At 43.7% G+C, this 12,093-nt stretch overlaps 2 protein-coding genes across 8 annotated transcripts in view; both read right to left on the bottom strand.

Annotated features, from left to right (window-relative positions):
- LOC110974831 (uncharacterized) overlaps positions 1 to 454 on the bottom strand; it is a 66,393-nt gene extending 65,939 nt beyond the window's left edge. For all 6 annotated transcript variants that reach the window (XM_087137582.1, XM_087137583.1, XM_087137580.1 and 3 more), the window contains exon 1: positions 75 to 454. In XM_087137582.1, coding sequence (XP_086993708.1) covers positions 75 to 419 — 345 coding nt within the window. In that variant the 5' untranslated portion in view covers positions 420 to 454. The remainder of the gene's footprint in view (positions 1 to 74) is intronic.
- A 1,220-nt stretch (positions 455 to 1,674) lies between these two features.
- LOC110974858 (uncharacterized) overlaps positions 1,675 to 12,093 on the bottom strand; it is a 51,305-nt gene continuing 40,886 nt past the window's right edge. For both annotated transcript variants that reach the window (XM_087137554.1, XM_022226767.2), the window contains 6 exons: positions 11,240 to 11,392; positions 10,594 to 10,869; positions 9,492 to 9,834; positions 8,774 to 8,871; positions 8,316 to 8,451; positions 1,675 to 7,043 (listed from right to left, as the gene is read on the bottom strand). In XM_087137554.1, the coding sequence (XP_086993680.1) occupies positions 5,767 to 7,043; positions 8,316 to 8,451; positions 8,774 to 8,871; positions 9,492 to 9,834; positions 10,594 to 10,869; positions 11,240 to 11,392 (2,283 nt within the window). In that variant the 3' untranslated portion in view covers positions 1,675 to 5,766. The remainder of the gene's footprint in view (positions 7,044 to 8,315; positions 8,452 to 8,773; positions 8,872 to 9,491; positions 9,835 to 10,593; positions 10,870 to 11,239; positions 11,393 to 12,093) is intronic.

Here is a 12,093-nt window from a genome sequence, read left to right as displayed (position 1 = left end):
GTGAACAAATTGATAGGGCCTAAATGTAGGCCTAGATAGGCTAGACCTTCATTCATCATAACAATTCTTATTACCTTTAAGTGTATATATTCTGGTAGGAACCCTAAATGCAGCAATAGCTCGTACGGTTTCTTTGTCAAAAGTGCCCCACACACGGTGTCGGGACCGAAAACAAATGCCGTCTTACGGCCGGGAGCAGATGACAGCTTCACGGGGATGTCTTGGCGGTTCGATCCCTCAGTCAAACAAATTCGGCCATAAATTGGTGATTTTAGCAACTGTTTCCAATGTTCCCTGCCAAATTCAGAATTTCCTGATCTAATCTGGTTCGAACTGTCGGATTTTATTTCGCTCAATAAAGCCCCAAATTCATCTAAACCGAGCAGGTTTTTTGCCGACTTTCTCGGCGAACTTCCCATGTTGGTTGCTAATGCCTGGAATCACGATAAACATGATAGTCAGCAACCAGCGACCACTACTGGCGCTTATGACATGAGAAGACGTCAAGGTACCCATATGCCGCGTTCAGCAAAGACTCTGTTCAAGTCTGATAAACTGACTTTAAAAATTCTTAACAGAATCTAAATAAATAATCTTCTTATCACTTCAGGGGATATTTTCAATAGCAAATGTGACAATATTTTGGTATCCAGTTCTTGTTTTCCTAATTTCTTCATTGCACAAGCATAAAAAGCGACAACGGTAGAACTTTACTGTAAGTCTAGTTAACCCATTAGAGAGGGCGCTACGCATACAAACACAAATTCGAGCAATTAAAGAGACGTCACTTAATTGTGGGAGTGTTGATCTTTGTTTCACGCCGAAAACGCCAACAATTTACTCCAAAGTAATGGGTTTTCTTCAGTTTTAAAATTAAATAGTAAAAGAAATCTCAAGATACTAAAAAGAAGGTTTGCTGGGTGTGTTAGGTAGGGGACAGGTGACGTATGACCCTCTTGTGAGGGGGTAGGGAGTTACAACGTGGGTGTGTGATGGGCACATGTGGCCCGGGTACACGGGATAGTTAACAGTAATTAGCCTGAAAAAGTTTGATGGTCTGACACTGCAGTTCCATTTCTCTCAGTTTCACTTTGCTACTAATTAATTACTGAAGGCGAACAATTGGGAAAGGAAAAACAAAACAGCGGGAATGAACAGGACTCGCAGAAATTGAGCATTTAGCAAGAATGACATCCCTCCTCATTGGCACCAATTAAAGGGAGACAAAGTCCTACAAAGAAATTGACCTGGGCTCATGCTAAATTCATTCGCAAGACTGTATCTTGGTCTACATCATAGTGGCACCCCCTTCCAAATTCAAACTTATGAAATGACTAACAAGTGCAAATCAACAAACTGTCTAAGAGGGGTGCCCACTGCAGGATGCGCACATTTTGTTAAGGGCATTTTAGACTGGGGGGGAAGATTACATCACCCCCACCCCAACCTCTGTATTTACACCTGTGGTAACCAAGCAGGGAGGTGGGGGAAGCATGGGTAAGAATGTCACCCACACTCACAACGTTAACAAAAACAAACACCCAAATGGTCTGCCAGACTGGGGCTTGGATTTCCTGAAAAACAGATCCTAGAGACAACACAAAAACTAAGGAAAGCGTGCACAGCTAATCCAAGAAGAACATGACTTAAAATGAAGCCACACGACCACAGATGTTTTGGTCCAACTACATTTATTTTACAACATGCTTAGTTTTTCAACAATATGTGCTTGCAGAAATTAAGGTCCACTCCTTACACCGTTTGTTGTTATGACAGGAACCACCACGCTTAGACAACTTGTGTACAGAAATTTGCATTAGATGGAAAGGACAGGTTTAACAGATAATCTCTGCCTTGCTTACACTTTCATGTTTGAAATTATAATTTAATTTCTCTACGTTAAATTTTGATTTAATTTTGGACAAACCTTAAGGAAATGTGACGATCAATTTTTAAAACTGCCAAAAGTAGACAAAATTCATGAAGACAAATGACGAATTTGAAGAAAATAAAATTAAAAAACTGAAATCAGAAGTCGACAAATGTGGAACTCTCTGCAACTGTCAAACTAAATTTTAAATGCGACGTGGACACATAAAATATGCAGGATAAATTTCCACACAGGGTTCATAAATACTGAAATGAAATGTAAATGTCACCCGCTCTGTGAAAACAAGTCGTAAGATGCCAGAGCCACTTTTTGAGTTTTCATTTGTATTGGAAAGATCAAATTGAGTTTTTTGTTTTGATGTATCACTCAGTTTGGCATCCTGATGAAAGTGGATACTCCATGGTGACAAATGCTGTGGGTTCCGATTGATTTACACTGTGCAAAACTATTTGAAAGGACTTACCCTCCGAAGTGGCTCTGGCGACTTGTGACTCATTTTCACAGAGTGGGTCACAAAATGAAACGGGGGAAAACCAAGTAATAAACTGAAGCCTAGAATTTGTTCTTACAAAGCCTTCTATTTGGAAATACCACCACGTTCACTGAAGGAAAACCACCAAATTAAACGAGTAAAGGATGGACTAAATCAAAGTCATAGCTACTAATCTCAAGCATCTGGAAAATAGTTCTTTGTTGGCATAAATACACAAAACAATAAATAAAGATTAGCAGTTTAGGCACTCAATCTTTTTTAAAAATAATCCCCAGCCTGACAACAGTGTGGCATCCAGATGTGAAACGGTAGCTTAAACCGCACCTTAGCCGCACTTACTCATCAGTGTTAGAAAAAAAAAAATCATTACTACATATATAACCATTACATAATATATACACAACAGCAGAAGCTAAGCGTCGAGCACAAAGCTATTATTGTCATAGCAACCTAGTAACCTGCGATTACCAGTTCTTAATTCAAATAATTTAACCCAGAATTTACACGCTTAAGCACTAGCAAATAATCCTCTCATTCACAAAATAATCCAACACAAGAAGAGACCATATCCACTTAACCGTAACAGACAATTTCAAACTCTGTCAATGACTGCACCTTCCTTGTCTACAGGATACCAGACGCCATATTTAGTAAAGAGCATACTTCGCAATGGAGTACCGAAGTGTGACATCATTTTGAACCCAAAAAAAATACGGTGCAAACGAATGGAGTACATGGGCGTGTTGGTGTATGCGCTGGTTCTCGCGCTAATGCCTTTTACACACAAATTGTGCGCGTGACGTATTCACTTCGGTTCTCTATAACAATGAACGTAAACGTACAATTCTGCAATTAACATTCACTGATATCTCAGATCTGGATCTGGAATTGGCCATTACTGTATTTAGAACACCTTAATAGTGAGACACTGACCCCAGATTGTTGACATCAAATCTTGTGGGAAGTTCAAACTTCGGATTGTACTCATTTTAACTTACGTTATTTCAGTTTGAGAGAGAAAAAAAAAAGAAATTGGCTCTGAAATCCACTAAATACTATCCAACATCACGTCATGCATAGAGACAACCTTGATAAAGTTTGAATGAAAAGGTGCATTCTCTTCGTCAACTTTTCAGCAAAGCCATTTCAAACACTGTCACTCGGTAGACGCTTTAATACAAATCATGGCAAGCCACTCCATGGTCGGAAAGTGACAAGTACCGTTTGCACGATGCTGGAGGCTTGGAGGTCAGTTCACAGTAAGCTTTCAGTTCATACGATGCACGCTTCCCTCAGTATGGGCTTGAAATTCTTTATTTGACAAAACCAAGAAGAGTTTGAAGGACACCCAACATTGTTTACATCAGTTTTTACTCTGGAAATCCCAAGATATCACACGGAATTCAGGTGGAGAATACAATGTTTCAAAAAGCGGATAAGCCTTGGCAACCTGACTCGCATTTTGTGGGAGAGGAAAGCAAATGTCTGCAACCGCCAAGCTGACACCAGAGTGTTGTCACGGCAACCTCCGATTACAACACCCTCATGAACAAATGCACACTCCCTATGTTCACAATGCGAAGGCGTTGCTGCAACGTCTTCAGTCACTTTGTACAAACATTTTGGTTACAGGACACTTTTTCTTCACAGCACCGACTGGTACTACATTATGTGACGCAACAATGACTGCTCAAAGCAGATGTTTCTGGATTTTCAGTTGGATGACATTTTGTATAAATCAAAACACAATCCTGGACAATTTTGACAGCACTTTTGTGCACAAAGTTTCACTGTTCTGACAACTTTTCTATCCCAGAGTTTTTGTTAAAGCAAACCGGTTACCCTTGAAAACAATGTACAGATAGCTATGATGTAAGAAATTTTGTTTGCTGTTAACAGGCAGTATAAAAATAATAAATACAACTGAAATCCTCTTAAAACCTATTTCAATAGCTTCAATATAATAAACCATGAATACACCATAACTAAATGGCAAAATATTACAATTCTAAAATATCACAGAGACCTAAACTTTCTTATTTTGGGTTATCAGAAAATCACAGTAACTTGTAGCAATCTCTCACCAAATAATTTCACTAAAATTGAGATAAGTCAGGTCAGCCTGTGACCTTTGACCTACGAGTGCAACCTGTTCATGACCCCCAACTTGTATCAAAAATATCTACAGTGGCAAGTAAAAAACTTAAAAACTGGACAACGAGCTTGAAAATCTAAATCACTTTGATCATCTCTCTCATATTCTTCTTTTAAAGCTACAAACTTTTTAATAATTACAAAGATCATACTTATCTCTATTTAACTAAATATCTGTTTCCAACAAAATTCCAATATTCTATCCTTACAAGAAAGAAAAACTGACCAGAAAATGCCAATTTCAGGAGTTAAGTCCACATGTTGCCAAATTTTCTTGGCTCAACTAATTCTTCGGTTCATATACACAGTATTCGCATCAAAAGCGGTTGTAGATATTTCTGGAAGGAAGCACCAATGTATCTTGAGATCAAGAAGAATCTTGGTTACTTGGCCTACTACATACACCGGTCCATCTTGGCTGGCCTACTACATGTAAAGCAAACCATTGGGCGTGTCTGACCGGTCTGGCTAGGATTGTGGCTGTGAATTCGTAGTTAACCAGTGGTGCACCTATTGGCTAGCCATATCCCGAAATGGGCCATTCACATGCGGCTTATGAAACGTAATGAGATTCTGCCTGACGTGGACTGGTGCCTACCATGTAAGGTCCAGTCTACTGTGATATGTATCACTACCATGAGAAATCTGACCTGTAGCAACACTTATCATGATTGTTCATGAACTTGACGACAATGTGCAATATCCAATACAGCAACAGACAAAAATGCACAGCTGATCACTCAACAAGCTAGCGCGAATGAGCCGCCTTACTGGTATCCAGCATTTACTTGTATGCTCAAAACAATATTATGAACATTTACTCCCATCCTCTCAGAGTTTCGGCCAATTATCTTCCTAGATCCTTCAAAATCCTTCATTTTGGAACACTCTTTGTGTTCCCAGGGGAAATCAAGCCTACAGCAACAGTGGTCAGGCCCACTGCCTCTGAAACCCTGCAGAATCCTCCTGGAAGGTTTTGATGGATCTAGGATACCCCCAACCAACAATGCATGGAAGATGTTAAACCGCACTCCCATATTACAAAACTGACTTGGATTGGATAAAACGCACTTATATTGTTTGCATACATCATATACACGTTTATAAAAAAAGAACACCCAGCTTGGTAGCTTTTTGCACATTGTTGTTACTACTTTTAACACTTGCTACTAGGGTATTGCTGTTAGCCTTTAAAGCTCTGCTTTTTGTTTGCGTCCAGCCTGTCAGTTCATATTCTGGGAGCTGAGCGGTCATTGGAGATAGTACGCCTCAGCTTTACGCCTCGTTTGATTTCTGCGAGGATGCCTACTCCTTCATCGCTGTCTGAACTGTCACTGTCTCCTTGGTTACCTGACTGTGAGGTGATTTGAGAGTGTCCATGACTCGGCTGACCGCCATACTGGCTGGGCTGCAGCGGGGCGCCGTGTTGCAACTGCTGCTGTAGCTGCTGTTGGACTTGCTGGAAGCTCGGAGTTGAGTAGGCTTGCTGCTGCTGCTGCGGCGGCGGCAGATTGGGCGGTTTGTAAGCACCGTGGGGTTGACTGTACCGCTGCGACGGCAGGCCCTGCTGCTGTCCGTTGTGCTGGGGCTGCTGCTGCTGCTGCTGATACTGGTTCTGTTGGAAGTGTTGCTGCTGATATTGATGCGTTTGCTGCTGTTGTTGCTGCTGCTGGTATTGGCCTGGTTGCTGTTTATACTGCTGTGTTGATTGCTGTTGTTGATAGTGTTGTGTTGACTGTTGTTGATAGTGTTGTGTTGACTGTTGTTGATAGTGTTGTGTTGACTGTTGTTGATAGTGTTGTGTTGACTGTTGATACTGTTGTGCTGACTGTTGATACTGTTGTGTTGACTGTTGTGTTGACTGTTGTTGATACTGTTGTGTTGACTGTTGTTGCTGCTGCATTGGCTGTGCATAGTGCTCTGCTTGCATCTGTTGCCTTGGTCCAGCATCTTGTTGAGGCTGTGCTGTTCCGCGCTTTGCCAGCTTGGCGTTCAGACTCTCCATGAGATTCATCCGGGCCAAGTCGCCCGCCACGACATCCCCGGCCAACTTGAGACTGTGGCTGCGATGCACCCGCCCCTGGGACCCACCCCCAGACTGCTGCGCCTCCCCGCCGTACGGAGCTTGCACCGTGCTCTGGCTGCGAACCCGCCCCGGGGTGTAGGGGCGTTTGAAGTAGGCGTCGTCTGGCCCCTCCCCGACCGCGCCCTGAGCCTCCGGTGTGATGCTCATGCCGGCAAGGGAGCCCCCCGACGGGGTGCGTCGTATTGGCGGAGGGGGCTTGCTCTTCCGCAATGAGCCACTCGGTGTGGTGGTGGTACCCCTGATGGCTGGTTCCCCGAGGGATGCAGTGGGCATGCATGACATGGACATAGGTCGGCGTGTAGGAGAGTGGTTGGGTGTGGTGGTGTACACGGACTCCGTGGCTTGGAAAGAGTGAACAGGTGGCTTCTCATTATCGGTGACATTTTCCATGCTGTCCTCCAGGGAATGGTGCCTTCGATCTGCCACAAACAGACAAGAATCACGAAGAGTGAATATCGTTTAACTGTTTATCTTCGGGTATGGACTCCTCTAATGTGCTTAGCAAAACTGGCACAGCATCAGTTATGAACCCCATACATAAAGTAACCTTTTGGCTGGTAACCTAGTTTTTTGCCGAGCAAAAATTCTTCTGAGATCAGCAAACTTTTGAACTGAACAACTCTGTGAAACTGGCCCTTGCCCATGGATACTATTGCAAATTGGCCCGTCTCTATGGACACTGTTGGATCCCATGCCCTGTGAAAAATATTGCAAAATGGCCCTCGGCAATGGATACTACTGCAACTTCGTCATTGCATATGGATACTACTGCAAATTGGCCCTCACCTATGGATGCTGTTGCAAATTGGCCCTCGCCTATGGATACTACTGTTGCAAATTGGCCCTCGCCTATGGATACTACTGCAAATTCATCATTGCCTATGGATAGTGTTACAAATTGGCCCTCGCCTATAGATAGTGTTGCAAATTGGCCCTCGCCTATGGATACTGTTGCAAATTGGCCCTCGCCTATGGATACTGTTGCAAATTGGCCCTCGCCTATGGATAGTGTTGCAAATTGGCCCTCGCCTATGGATACTACTGCAAATTGGCCCTCGCCTATGGATACTATTGCAAATTCATCATTGCCTATGGATACTGTTGCAAATTGGCCCTCGCCTATGGATAGTGTTGCAAATTGGCCCTCGCCTATGGATACTACTGCAAATTCATCATTGCCTATGGATAGTGTTACAAATTGGCCCTCGCCTATAGATAGTGTTGCAAATTGGCACTCGCCTATGGATACTGTTGCAAATTGGCCCTCGCCTATGGATACTGTTGCAAATTGGCCCTCGCCTATGGATAGTGTTGCAAATTGGCCCTCGCCTATGGATACTACTGCAAATTGGCCCTCGCCTATGGATACTATTGCAAATTCATCATTGCCTATGGATACTGTTGCAAATTGGCCCTCGCCTATGGAATTGGCCCTCGCCTATGGATACTGTTGCAAATTGGCCCTCGCCTATGGATACTGTTGCAAATTGGCCCTTGCCTATGGATACTGCTGCAAATTGGCCCTCGCCTATGGATACTACTGCAAATTTGTTCTTACTAATGCTGTTTTGGGGCCCCCTACAGACGATGCCATTTCACAGCTCTCGCCTCTGTCATCAGTGATTAGTTCAATGCTGTGCAAGAGACCGTGGAACTCTTGAGGTCAAGCCAAGCTGTGGTCAGGTACAAACCTTGCAACGTCAGCATTTCGTCAGAGTTGGTCCCCGTGGTGGACTGGGTACTGTAGCCACTGGAGGTGCTGAGCGATCCGTGGCTGCTGGTTGTGCCGTCGGAATCCAGGGAGTACAGTGCTGACGGCATTGAGCTCTGCCAAAATAGTGACAGCGACACGAAATTCATACAAAGCGTTTCGGGCAATGTCTCCATGCTCGTAAATTGATTCAGAAATGAGTGGGGCTTCCCAAAATGTTGGATTTGTCTCCATCTGTGCCTTTTGGCTTAACTCTTATGGAATCTGTCCCGAGTTGAAAGCCTCTAAAATGACGGCATGGCAGACGAAAATCATTTCACAGTGAATTCAGTGCTGGTGCAATTTTAACATTAACCTCTTGCAAATGATGTAGTTGAGTTCTTATGTTTGGACCACTGTCAATATCATATATTGGTTTTTTGTGACTACCCTACTCACGTGTGTGTGCCTTCTCGCCGGTAGCGTGGCGCTTCTCTGTCTGTAAAGGTCAGCGTTTGACAACGGTTGTCCACTGGCACACAGGGGACGAGGCACGACTGTCAAGCAAACAGGAGTCAATGCAGTTATCAAGCACATCCACTGATTTCTTCACCAAAAGGTCCCAAAGCGGGAAGTTAGTTTCTCTAGATCTTACTTGTCCATTTTCCACACAAAGTTTGATCCTCATTTGTTTCAATATAATTTTGGTGAAAAAAAACCCAGAGAATTCTAAGTTCAGTAAAAAAAATAGACACCGAACTCAGTGGGTCCACACATAAACAGATCACATTGAGTGCATTTCGGGATCTGAGCATCCATTCATCAATACAGTAAGTTATCAGCCTCAGTCCGTGTGACTCCGCCATACTGCACGAAATGTCTCTGCTCTGTCTTCATCTCTCTACAGGATCTTGGAAAATGATCTATTACATAACAAAACCCCTTCCATCTGCAAAAAAAATCCACGGTCATCCGACAAAAACCTGTTTCTAAATTGCAGATCTAAAAGCAGGAATTGGACAGAGACACAACACAAGTTTACTCTTCTAACTGGCCTTACAATGTTGAGATGATAATCGAGAAGTAGCCTGACTTTATGAAAATAAACACCGCACAGCGCTTGAAATATTTTTATCACGAAATCATAATCCACAAGTTTTTATGAGTTGAGGCTTACTTTGGTTGGACTGGGGCGTGTTGAAGTCAGGCACGAAGGGCGTACTGCCGGCCTTGGCATCGCCCGTCTTGGGCTTGGGAGACACCAAGGGCTTATCGGCGACTGGCGGCGGCGGGGGGCGGGTCCCTGACGGCACCAGGGGGGTGGGGATGCTCTTGGGCCGCTGCAGCTTCTCCGACTGGCTGAAGTTGACTAGCCAGCTGGGCGGGGGCGGTGCCTGGGAAGGCGGGATGGTGAACTGGGAGGCGGTTGGGGGTGGAGTTGGGGAGGAGGGCGTGCTGCACTCGCTGGAAGACTGGTGCTCCAGCTCATAGGGGGTGGAGGCACAGTGCAAGAGTCGTTGCTACAGGTGGAAAAAAAAACAGGTGGCTGGGTTTGGGCGGATAGTATCAATAAGGGTTGAGGCAAATCTTTGTCAAAAAAATTGAGAACAAAAAACAATGGATAATAGAAAAAATATGGCAATAAGATGATAGAGATTCTTACAGGAGTCGTTCTACAGAACTGCATAATAAGATCTGTTCAGCCAGTACTTCAATGTCTACATTGTAATGGACTTTTGTGAATGTGACTCGAACACAGAAACCTTGCAACAGGCTTAATGTCCTAATTACGTAGAAGCTCAGAGAAAGAGCTGTTTGAAAGTTGAACAGATTTGGCTTTTTAGCTGAAGGAAGGTTCTTTGAAAAAAAAAATGCCCAAAAGGTTGAGGTTAATAATGTACAGAAGTGCATCGCTTGAAAGTAAGGCCGTGTCCAAATCAGTTCAAGTGGTTCACAATATAGTGCACTACGGACAGATTGCCATGGAAAGGCCATTTTCTCAGTGCATTGTGGGAAGTGGATGTTTGTCAGGGAAGAAGATTTCGTACATAAATTTCAATTAGAAGCTTTAATTAATCCCTTCTTCTGTCTACTGCATGGAATATCTCAATCTACACGTATCAAAAATTTGTTGTTTCAAATCTATCCAAAAAGTTGTTAACTGAAATACGACCCTATTGGCTGTGGCTAGTGGCACTATATGTGAGTATCAACCGCATGTGCGCTATCTCCAACCGCAGCCATAACTCCAGGGACAAAGCCTGAAGATTACCACCAACCTGCGCCGTCTCTTCGGGCACCGTCTGAGGTGGGGTGCCAGGCTGGGCCGGGAACAGCATGTCCTGGGAGGTGAAGCCAGAATCCTGAGAGGAGACGCTGGAGAGGCGGTAGGCGCTGTTGGGCTGCGATAGGCTGCGGTGACGGACAAAGTTGGCCCCGGGGGAGTGGGAGTTGGTGGAGCTGCTGGAACGCGAGTCTGAGCTGGTCATGCTGCTCAGACTGCACATGCTAGACTTCCGGGAACCAGACGAGGGTGAGGGGGAACCTGGGGGTGTCTGTGGAGAACCGAAATAAAAGCTTCATTAGATACATAAAGAGAAAATATTTGATCAAACAGGAGACATTCTCAAAGACATCTCATGGAAGTATTTTACAATGTGGACAATACTCAATTTCACAAATCATGAGCTAGTTCAGGTTTCCATTCATTGTTATTTGAGTCCAGCTTGAGAAATACATTTTGTTACTCACAGTCTAACTCAAGCCAGACTCAAATCTGACCCAAAGTGAAGACTCAAACTGAGTGAAGACTCCAACTCCGATTGAAGACTCAAACACCGAGTGAAGACTCACTCTGAATGAAGACTCAACACTGAGTGAGGACTCAAAACTCTGAGTAGCAATTTGAGGCAGTTTCTCACACACCTGGTACGCCAACTTGATCTCTTGACCCTTAATGTCCATGATGACCTGTTCGCTGGAGGGGGGCAAGATGTAGGGGTCCTTGCTGTGCTCCACCAGTTCACCGAGGACTGACTCGAGACGTGTCACCTCGGATAACATCGATATCTCCTCATCCTAAACAAATGTGAAAGAGAAGTACACCTGCACTTCTGATTTGTAACGTGGGTCATGTCTCCAAAAACCATCACTATTAAATCTTATACCTGACCCAACCTAACAACTGAGTCGCAAGGCACCATGGCCACTTTGGGGTTTATTAAAACAATCTTCCCAATGTAAAAAAAAAGGCACCCTTAAATTTTTTCACCAATATAATGCCTATTTTCCTAACAGACGAGTGATACATCAAAACATAGTGCCTATCAGGGTTCTTGCAGAAATTTGAAAACTAAATTCCATAGCTTTTCAAGGACTTTCAGGAACAAAAGGTGACAATTTGCCTGACGTTTAATACCAGTTTGCAGAGGAAAGTTAAAATAGTTTGGGGTTTTTGAACTGGAGGACTGCCACAGCCACGACTGTAGACTACCAGGAGAGCCTGTATATTCACATCATTCCATTATCTCATTAAAAAGAACCCTTACATGATCTTGATTTCAATGACTTTCAACGAAATTCTTCTAACAGGACTCCAGGACACCGCATTTTCCCCCAAGTTTCAATGACTTTCCTTTACGACAGTTTTCTAGGTTTTCCAAGATTTCTCCTGGGAACCATAGCCTACCTATAATCCAAAGATATGCCACTATTGTAAGGGCTTCTAATTCTGGTTCCCGGTTTTCGATGACTTTCCTTTACAACTTTTTTCCAGGATT

The sequence above is a fragment of the Acanthaster planci genome, linkage group LG06 (assembly GCF_054643075.1).
Source record: "Acanthaster planci isolate LZ-2023a linkage group LG06, COTS_SCS, whole genome shotgun sequence".
Classification (NCBI taxonomy): domain Eukaryota; kingdom Metazoa; phylum Echinodermata; class Asteroidea; order Valvatida; family Acanthasteridae; genus Acanthaster; species Acanthaster planci.
Note: the sequence above shows the minus strand (reverse complement) of the source record. Positions and strands in the feature narration are given on the sequence as shown.